The sequence below is a fragment of the Apodemus sylvaticus genome, chromosome 10 (genome assembly GCF_947179515.1).
Source record: "Apodemus sylvaticus chromosome 10, mApoSyl1.1, whole genome shotgun sequence".
Classification (NCBI taxonomy): domain Eukaryota; kingdom Metazoa; phylum Chordata; class Mammalia; order Rodentia; family Muridae; genus Apodemus; species Apodemus sylvaticus.
This window is the reverse complement of record NC_067481.1, coordinates 40,115,112-40,125,703: the sequence shown is the minus strand read 5'-3', so window position 1 is coordinate 40,125,703 and position 10,592 is coordinate 40,115,112. Positions and strand designations below refer to the sequence as shown.

Genomic DNA, 10,592 nt, shown 5'->3' with positions numbered 1-10,592 from the left:
GCGGTCTAATTAATTCTTATTCTATTCCTCTCCCAAAGCACTTGTGAAGCTCAAAAGCACTCAAGATTTTGAAAAGATCTGGAAATTGATCTGAATTCACAGTTGGGTTACTTGAGAATCTCCAAGCCTTTGAAAAGTGGGCAGGGAGAAGGCCAGATCTGGGGGAGATGTACGGTGAAGGAAAAGAGGCTACTACTTAGTCAGACAGCAGCACCTATGGTATGTTGCATAGTTCTCTGCCTCTACCAACTTGATAGGCTACTTGAGAAATCGGGCTTCCTTCAGATGCTCTTTTAGCCATGTGACTAATTCAGTGTGTGTGCCACTAAGACTACACACAGGACCTTGTGCATGTCAGATCCCAGCCTTTTACTGCTTGGTACAGTTCTGACTAGCTGGGGTTCATGTGGGCAGTGGTTTTCTGTGGATCTGGCCTGGATTCAGCCATCTCCGAAATCTTTCTATCTTTACAACACATCTCTTTTTTGGCAACAGGGAACAATGGGTTTTTGCCAGTACCTCCCAACTCAGAGACTGGTAAGATCTTACTGGTTTCCCAATGACTATCAGGATGTCAATCAGGCCATGCTGACTCATAGAAGCAGGGTTTCTAGATTTAGCAAAACACTAATAAGAAACTCCAAAAGATGTCAGCTTAAATTTGGGTTTCAGGACTGAATAAAATATTTAGAACTTTATTTTAAAAACCATATTTATGGGATATTAAAACAGTTTAAAAACTGTTTATGGGATATTTAAATTTAATCGGTCAGTTTGTGTTTTAGCTGGAAACCCCAAGTAAGGATTGCTTCTTTAACAAAAATGACTCCTTTTAGCAGACAATCTGCATAGTCCAGGATTAGAAACTCTACACAAGGGAGCAGGCAGTGCTGACCTATAATGAGGACTCTGGAGGCTCACTCAGAAAAGGAAAGTAACCTGTCTGAGATCACACAGCGTTAACAGCAGACCCACAGGTGAATGTCAGGGTTCCGTGAGCTAGCTTGAATTGGAAGGGACTTTGGTGCTCTTCCTATTTTGACATAGATCCTAGGGTCATAAAAATCACTTACCTTGTAACAGGACAAGGGCAGGTGAACAGGAGCCATGGCTTTTCTGAATTCTGGCAAGAGGAGCAAAGATATATGTGTGGTACCAGTAAGACAGTAGTTAAAGCGTGAGTTCCAACACCTTGTGAGGCATTTATTTGTAGGGTGGTAAATGAGGCACCCTTGCCCTTCAGTGGCAGGTGGTCTTCCTGGTACTGTGCCTGGGAGCCTCTCAGAAATGCTGCCAGGAACATCATGTCAACCAGATCCCAGGTGCCTTCCATGTAGTTGAAATTGGGAACACAGTACTAGTAGTCAACCCTGGTTGTATATCAGAACTATTGGAATGATATTTGAACATGCCTAGGCCCTGAATCAGACTAATTGAGTCAGCTTTGTGGTAATAGAGCCTAGGATTTTGGGAAGCTCCCCTGGACATTCCAGTATTCGGTTAAGGGTGACAACTGTTGATTTCTCTCATTTTCTCAGATGGGAGCGTGCATTAGGCTCACTGGGAGAGCTTGTTAAAACCCAGATTTCCAGGACTCATCCCCCTAGTATCTGATTCACTCTGGGACATTTTGAGAACTACTGGTTTAGCATTTGAGGCAAATTATGGTCTTCAGTGATTTACAAAGGGAAATGAATGTGGAAATACACACAAGCAGTATAGCTGAGAGGTACCTTCAGGGCTGGGAATCAGGTATTTATGTTCTAGAGGAGATAACACAGACCAAGTCTTGCATATACGCAAGAGTTAGCAGGGTAGGGAGGCAGAGGAAGGCTGTAATCTAAGTTTGAGGCCAGCCTGGTTTACAGAGTGAGTTCTAGGACAGCTGAGGTTGCATAGAGAAACCCTGTCTCGTTTGGAGGTTGGGGGCTGTTAATTAGGTAAGTCAGGGATAAGAGCAGTGGGCTTAGGGAAGACCTTATGCAAAGAGGCAGAGGTGTAAGGTTTGTGTAGAAGGCAAGACGCAGGTAGTTGAGAAACTGGGGGCGGGGAGTACACATAGGTATCTCAACTTGAGAGAATCCAGCAAGTTCTCCTTTGGAAAGAGAGACTTACTGTGAGGGCAGCGGGCAGACATCAACTGTCCTGCCCTAGCCTTTCCCATGGATTTGCTAAACCCAGGGCCTTGTCGGAGACAGGGTCTCGTTAGCTAGCTTCACTTTGTCAGGCCCCCACCCCTGGCTCCTTTCCTTTCCTCCCCATCCTCACTTTTGTTCCTGTTTCGATAGTCCAGCCATGGGCAGTTGGTCATTGGCTTGGGGATTTGAGAGAAATCAGCCTGTTTTTCATGGCCCATCCTCTTTGGTATAGGTCAGAGGAGCCAGGACAGCCAGAAGTTCAGGGATGTGAGGCAAAGAGGGCACAGCCCGAGGAGGACCTTTCTTTGGTATACGTGAAACCAGGGAGACACTCAAGTGCTGAGCAACCACGTTGCCATGGTGAACAGAACACCCGTTTCCATTGTTGAGTTCCACTGCTGCCTCTGTTGGCCTCCTGACTTAGGTGTTCTCTGAACTTCATTTTCCCTCAGCAAAATAGTAGTGAAGTCATTTCTGCTCAAATTCAGTAGCTTTGGTGAGACACAAAGTGTGAACCACCAATTTCAAGTCAACCTTGTTAAGTACAGAAGTTGTTCATAGAATTGGTTATCAGGAAAATGAATGACAGGGACAGGAAAGCCTCTTTTATATGTACATCCTTCTTCTCCGGGGTGGGGGGCGTGGAGGATGGGGGTGGGGGGGAAGGCTATGTGGTAAGGAGCTGCCGTTCAGATCTCTTCTGCTTGCATATGCTGTTCCATCTACCTTGAGCCCGTTTCCCTTCCTTCTTGCCTGTTAAATTGTCACTCAGATCTTTCAAATTCATACCAATGTTATGCCATTTCTGAAGGCTTTCCTTTCCCAGTGATGTAATCTCTTTCCTTTTTTCTTGTTTTAAAGATTTATCTATTATATGTAAGTACTCTGTAGCTGTCTTCAGACACTCCAGAAGAGGATGTCAGATCTTATTACAGATGGTTGTGAGCCACCACGTGGTTGCTGGGAATTGAACTCAGAACCTTCAGTAGAGCAGGCAGTGCTCTTACCTGCTGAGCCATCTCTCCAGCCCTGTAATCTAGTGCCTGCCATGATACTGACATGCGGATCAGTACACAGTAAGAAGCCTGCTATGTGTCTTGTTTTCTTTTCTGTTGCTATGATTAAAATGCTCTCACAAAGTTAACTAACGATGAAAGTGTTGTTTTATTTCATAGTTCAGGTTACAATCCACTGTGGCAGAGAAGTCACAGCAACCTGGCCAGCCATAGTAAGAACATAGAAAACACTCTCCAGAACTGGACGTGGTGGTGCACACCTGTAATCCCAGAACTTGGGAGGCATAGGCAGGTGGATTTCTGAGTTTGAGGCCAGCCTGGTCTACAGAGTGAGTTCCAGGACAGCCAGGACCACACAGAGAAATCCTGTCTCGGGGGGGAAAAAACGAACAAAACAAAACAAAAACAAAAAACACTCTCCATTTGGTCCAGAGCCTGGTCATTGAGATGGTGTTGCCCACTTATAGATAGATCTTCCTACTCCTAACAAGCTTATCAAGGGACTGGGAAGGTAGCTCAGCAGTTAAGATCATCAGAGAAGACCTAGCTTTGGTTCCCAGCATCTACTTGGCAATTCACAGTAGTTTGCAACTTCAGTTCCAGGGGATCTAATGCCCTCATTTGACCTTTGTGCACCAAGAACACACGTTCACATGCATGTAAGTAAACATTAGTACAAAGAAAATTAATATATGATTTTTTAATTCATCTTTTAAAAAAAGAAAAAGGGAAATCTCTCCGAGGTATGGCCAGTGGCTTAGTTCATTATCCATTCAGTCTTGATAACTGAAAATTAACCATGACACTACTTATCAAGAAAATGTGGATCATTGGAGCTTGAGATGGGGCTTACTGGTTAAGATCACTCATTGCTCTTGCAGAAGAACTGAGTTCTGTTTCCAGCACCCACATGGTGGCCGACAACTATCTGTTACCTCAGTTACAAGAAATCCAGCAGGAACACATGTGGTGCACATACATGTAAGCTTGCAAAACATTAATACACATAAAGAAGAATAAAGACATCTAAAAAAACCTAAAAAATATGGATTACTGGCTTGATTGTCATTTAATCAGACAATATAAATAAACTGACATGAGTGCTTTTATGTGCTGCACAGGGAAAGATAACACTATCAAGTGGAATTCCTACCAGAATTATTACTTAATCTGAGTCCAACTGTAAGGAAATAAGCAAACCTAAATGATAAACACTTTATAAAAATATAATCTAAACAATTTCAGTGCCCTTAAGGATGAAAAAAAGATAATGTTGTTTAACCAGGTGATGTAGCATACACTTATAATCCCATCCTGAAAGCTTAAGGCCAGTCTGGGCTCTGCACTGAGATCCTGCTTGAATAAACAGAACAAATGTCTGGGCATGGTGAGTCAGCCATGTAGGCTCAGCACTGAAGATGGAGGGGGTTATCATAAGGCCCAGGCCACTGTAGTCTACATAGGGAGTTCCAGGCAACGTAGGGCTACATAGGAAGCCCCCTAATATACACAGAAAACAAAAGCCATACTATAAAAAGGCCAGTTGTGGTGGTGCACACCTTTAATCCCAGCATTCAGGAGGCAGAGGCAGGTGGATCCCTAGAGTTCCAGGCCACACTCATCTACATAGACAGTTCTAGGACAGCCCTGGTTACACAAAGAGATGTTTTTTTTGTTTGCTTTTTTGTTTTGTTTTGTTTTAATAACACCAAAAAAGACATTCCACTTAATTCAGTGTGTATACTGAATTAGATTCCTAATAAAAACACACATAGAGGCTATTATTGGGCCAGTGGGGATGTGACAATATATATTTGACAATTGTTTATTAGAAAATAATAGTGTCCTTGTTTCCTGTTTCTCACTTTGTGGTTGTGTAGGATGTTCTTGTCATTGGTAGACAATACTGAAACCCTTATGGGTGTAGTGGTATTGTACATGCAGTTTCAGATGGCTCAGAAAAAAAAGCATATACCAGAGGAAAGGGAAGGATGTTAAAAATTTGTTTGAAAAGTTTTATAAGTTTAAAAATTTGAGAATTGAAGATGGCAAGACATAGACCATAAGCATTTGTATTAGACCTAGTTGGTTTTAAAACTTAACTTTAAACTTGTTTTTCTTTTGTTGTGGGGCTTTGGACAAATAATTTCCAACTTACCTTTGGGCTGATCATTGGGCTGGTGAGATGGCTCAGTGAGTAAAAATTTTGCTGTGCAAGCCTCCCTACCTGAGCTTCAGCCCCGTGAGAAGGAGAAGGTGGAACCCTCTCCTCTGACCTCCACATTTTCGCCATGGCTAAATGTGTGTGTGTGTGTGTGTGTTGTTTGTCTGTCTTTCTCACACACATAATTGTCATGTCCATATTGTAGGTAGAGCTAGTATTAGTGCCCACCCCAAGGTTATAAAATGAAAGAGGGCTCTGAATGTGAGGGACTGAGCCAGTGCTTCAGTTCAACTAATAACCAACAGCTAGGATTGGTATTTGCAATGTTCACATAGGTGGGTTAAAGCCTGAGGAAGCAAGGAGGTGTCATGGCGGGAATCCAGATAAATCCTTGGAGACTTACAAGTCGACTTACATCATGGTGCTTAGACTTCAATCCTAGTGGATAAACCACTGGTTACTGTATCAGCCTTGCTTGTCTATGCTAACTACACAGGTCATACCTCTTAAATCTGGTGTTGACACCAGGTATGTGCCTGGGAAAGAGGGTTTCTTAGGAAGAAGTCAAACTAGGAGCCATCTTTGTCCTTGCATCAGAAATTTTAATGGAATGCTGATTTCTTGGGGTTGCTGTGCATAGCCTGTGAACAGCGGAGATACCCATTCTCTCAGAAATGAGTGGGAGTAGGGGGTTGCTGAGTGGCACCCCCCAAGCTGGTTAGGACAAGAGCAAGCAATGACAGGTAAGTTATACAGGATCAGGATCAGGAAACCCTTTATTCTAACTCATCTCCAAATAGTTGATGTATTCTTGAACCCACTTCTTCTCTGGGTTGGCACACACTTGACGGTTCCTTCGAGTGACAAAGCTGCAAGAGAGAGAAAGGTTAACACTGGAGCAGCATTTGGTACTGAAACACATAAAGGTTATCAGAGTCAGGTAGGGCATTTTTGTAGCTGCATACTATTTTCTTCCTTTTAGAAAATAATTCTTCTCCTTTGGAACTCAAGGCACTGAGCTACAGGCAGGATTTCATTTATGTTAATTCCCTACAAATATACACAAATTTGGAACCCAGCATTGAGCAGGCCAAGCACTGGCTTTCTCTTGGCCCCTTTCCTTGCTCCAGACCTTATGCTGAGTGATAAATTTGAAAAAGTCAAGTATTGATTTACTTAAATCAGTTGAGTTGAGGGAGTTAAGAGGGAACTCCAAGACTGCCTAGTTGCTGCTCTTGACACTCCAAGCGTGTAGTCAGGGACTTGGATACCGACTCCAGCTATCAAGATCACTCAGGCCTCCATTTCCTCCTCCTTTATACAGTATGTGATACCAAAGAACAAATCTCCTTTGCTAAGTCTTCCCTTCCTTCCTTCATTTTGGGGCCCTCTGTTCATCTGACTTCCCCTTCCGCCTGTCCTCAAAGACAACGGTCCCTTCACCTTATTATTTTCTTTGTGACCTAGTGAAAGAAATGTCTTAATTATCCTCTTTTGAAACTACCCCAGAGGGGCTGAGAGGCCCTGGTTTACCAAATGACGTAACTAGGATTCTGAGAGCAGTGGTGTAGCCAAGGATGACCCAGACAGTGTGGCCCAGCCTTTTTTTATTGACAGTTCCTGGACTCTGTCCTCAGCCCTTGGCTTGCACACCATCTGGCATCTCCATGGAGTGTCTTGTGGGAACTCTGCTTGGTTCCTTCCTCTTTTACAGTTTTCCCTCCAGATCTGCACACCTGCACATCCCCGAATGGAAATCTCAGCATCATCTGTATCTCGTCCATCCTTGCTCCTGACTCTGCCTGATTCATCCTCCAAAGCTCCTCTTGTTTTAAAGGTTTATTTATTATATGTAAGTACACTGTAGCTGTCTTTAGACACACCAGAAGAGGGCGTCAGATCTCAGTACCATGTGGTTGCTGGGGTTTGAACTCAGGACCTTCGGAAGAGCAGCTCTTACCCATGAGCCATCGCATCAGCCCCTGTGTGTCTGATTCTTGTGTGTCTTCTTGCCTCCAGGTACCTCTCTGCTGACAGTAGTACACACGTGGGTGACTTCGACTGCTTCTTCTCTAGACCCTTTCCTTGGCTTTGTCTGTACCTGGTCATTTTACTTTGGCCAGCTCTATGTTTTGCTTCAGTTTCCTGACACTTAAGGTGCCCTCTGCTTTCCTACACATGTCCCTAACCAAAGTAGAAGCCCGTGAGTGTGTTCTCAGATACACCCATGTCACACACACTTCTCTACTCCTAATCTCACCACACACAGCATCTTTTTACAGTAATCACCTCTGAATCACCTGCCTCACCCCTGAAGCTAGACATACCTTGCCTCTCCTCTAGTAAGACTTTATAGGGTGCTGTAGTCATTCTGAGTCCAACTTATCACTCTTACTAGATGGACTTTCCATAGCCAAGGGTGACAAGTTTATTCATCTCTGCCAGATCATAATAGGTGCTCAAGGAAGGAGTTTCTTTAAAAAGTCTTTTTTTAGAGCTAAATTTAGTAATATTAAGTAATAATGTTATATTTTCAGTGATTCACCAGAACTGAAGTCCATCTTTGCCAGGGTTACAAAAAGTCTTTGGATTAAAACTCTTCAACCTTTTGATGGGAACTTGATGATTTCTTCTTTTTCTTTTTTACATTTATGTATATGAATATTCATCTGCATGTATTTGTGTACCATATGTGTGCCTATTGGATCTCCTGGAACTGGAGTTACAGATAATTGTGAGCCACCATGTGGATGTTGGGAATTGAACCTGGATCTTCTGCAAGAGCAACAAATGCTCTTAACCACTGAGCCTTTTCTTCAACTCTCCGTTTTCATTCTGTAAGTCATTATCACCTTAAACTTCTCAAGCTTATTGTCACTAATGATTTTATTTTGTAACAGGAAGTAGGTCCAGAGACAGACCGCATCCTTCACTTACTGTGCAGCTTTGAGTAGAGCAGAAAATGCCTCTGAACCTGTTTGATTACATGGAGAGACTTGTGCGCACCAACCAGGGTGGTGCACAGTTTAGAGACAGTGCACACAGACACAACATGCCAGTAAGCACTCTCTGTGTGGGAGGGATTATTAATTTTCCCTGAATATATCCACATGCATATTTAAAGCTGAGTCTCATTATAACGTCTTAAATGGATAGGTTTTTAGATTTTATTTACTTGATTGAAATTAGGGAACTGACCTTGATCCATCCTCCCTAGTTCCTCAGAGGATTAGGCAGAGGTTGGTGTCCTATGAACTGTCTCTATAGGAAGGAGCCTCTGAGGCTGGGGTTCTCAACCTTCCTAATGCTGTGGCCCTTTAATGCAGTTTCTTATGTTGTGGTGACTCCCATCGACAAAATTATTTTTGTTACTATTTCATAATCATAATATTACTGTTATGAATTATAATGTAAATATTTTTGGAGATAGTGAGTTGCCCTGTGGGTCCCGACCCACAGACTGAGAAACACTGCTCTAAGGCTATCGGTGTCTAGTCCTTTAATGCTACATTTGGAGACTCTGAGCTGGAGATGAGGAGCCACAGCTATTAGAGGAGTCTAGAGGGTGAGTGGGAGCGAGAGGCGGCGCCCCCAGAGAAGGATAATGGTGGGGGTGTGGGATGGCTTCTATACCCCAAAAAGGAACCCACGGGGCTGAGACTCACACGACTGCAAGGTTGGAGCACTTGCTGCTGGTGTAAAAATACTCCTTGACATGGGCACGAGGCAGTGCGAGGGAGAGGTAGGCAAAGCAGCAGGGAGTGGTGTCCGAGCCATCTGGGAGAAGGAAGGAAGGAAGAAAGGTAACCCTTTACTCATTGCCGGCTGCGCTGGGCTCTTTACATGAGTTATCTTAAAAGCAATGACTCTTGTCTGCCTTGGCAGAAATGGCAAAGTTGCCATGGTGAGAGTTCAACAGAAGCCTGTTCTGTCAAACTGTGTCTGGTCCATGAGCTAAGCCTGTGCCTTGTGCTCTGTTCCATAAGCCCCTGCTGGGACCCCTCTCCTCTGCTCTGCACCCTCTGCCTTTAGCCTTGTGCTTTCAGAGCTCTCCTAGCGGATTCGAAGCTTGGTGTGTTTGAGGTGTAGGATGAGTTATACGGAAGCTTCTAAGCTGAGGTTCCATAACTTAGTGACGATCCTAAGTGGGCCGGAAGTGCACATAGTATCCCGGGACCTGGCTGGCCTGTACTGAAGGGCTCTGAATAAAGACACTCTTGGTGGTCAGTTAATTCAAGACGCCACTGAGTGGCACAGTTGTCATCCCACAGCTCTGCTGTGTGCACCCTTAGACAAGAATCTCAGTGTCCTTGGGCCTCTGTTTCCCACTGCAACATAAGAGCAATCATTGAGAGTGTAGTTGTATTAAACAGGATGGCACATTAAAGTAACTGCACAGTGTCTGACCCATAGCAGGTACTTAGTTCACTTTCATTTATTTTTTACAAGCCCTGTTTCTTTTCTCCCTATGAAATGAAAGACTATCACACCTAACACAGTATTATACATTTCTTAGAAACCATGCGTGACAGATATGAGTAAGTCATCTTTCAAAGGTCAGCCTTCTGATATGCCTGGCACCAGTTCACACGTAAGGAGTGTCTGCAGAGGTCATAGTATAGTCTTTGAAGACACAGGAAAGTTCCTCAGAGGGTCCTGCTGTATACATAAGGCATCTAACAGTGATGGCAGGGTGTCAAGGATACACAAGAATATGTACAGCAGCATACACAGTAGGATTGGAAAGAAGGGGAGGTCTGGGTGGCAGGATGGGGGGCATCGAGGCAGAACAGGGCTGTGGTGGTCAGAGCCCTGGACTTACATGGGGACGCAGGTGCAGGGGTGCAGAGGGTGGCCGCAGTGAGGATGACGGTCAGGGTAGCTGCAGAGATCTTCATGGTCCCCGAGGCAGAGGCTTGGGAGATGCATGTGTTGTCTCGGGATCCTCTGCAGGGGTGCTCTGCAGCTCAGACAGACCTTTTATAGGGAGCCAGGGCAGCAGAGGAAGTGCCCCACCCCCCAGGACTGGGGGAGTTTCCACAAATGACACCAAACACTGGCTGCTGTCACAAAATGAAAACACAAAATGGAAAAGAAAACTGAAATCACCTTTGGAAGTATGACTCTGCCTCTAACTGCCCTCCAGTCCAGAATGACTTATCGGCTCCCTCTCTGGCCAAACACAGTAGAGGGAAAATCTCTTCCTCCCCTTCACCCTCTGATCTGCAGTCAGAAGCAGGCCCTCCCCAGGTAGCTGGGAGCTGCTGCCTTAAG

The 10,592-nt window shown here is 44.4% G+C and overlaps 2 protein-coding genes across 2 annotated transcripts in view; both read right to left on the bottom strand.

Annotated features, from left to right (window-relative positions):
* Positions 1–2,356, bottom strand: part of Heatr9 (HEAT repeat containing 9) — a 20,092-nt gene extending 17,736 nt beyond the window's left edge. The window contains exons 1-2 of the mRNA XM_052195924.1: positions 2,269–2,356; positions 1,074–1,123 (exon numbers count right to left, since the gene is read on the bottom strand). Coding sequence (XP_052051884.1) covers positions 1,074–1,123; positions 2,269–2,356 — 138 coding nt within the window. The remainder of the gene's footprint in view (positions 1–1,073; positions 1,124–2,268) is intronic.
* A 3,543-nt stretch (positions 2,357–5,899) lies between these two features.
* Positions 5,900–10,288, bottom strand: Ccl5 (C-C motif chemokine ligand 5). The gene is made up of 3 exons (XM_052197729.1): positions 10,141–10,288; positions 8,984–9,095; positions 5,900–6,187 (listed from the first exon to the last, which is right to left on the bottom strand). Exons 1-3 carry the CDS (start codon positions 10,214–10,216, stop codon positions 6,100–6,102), a joined length of 276 nt encoding a protein of 91 aa, XP_052053689.1. The 5' UTR covers positions 10,217–10,288; the 3' UTR covers positions 5,900–6,099.
* Between the last annotated feature and the right edge of the window lie 304 nt (positions 10,289–10,592).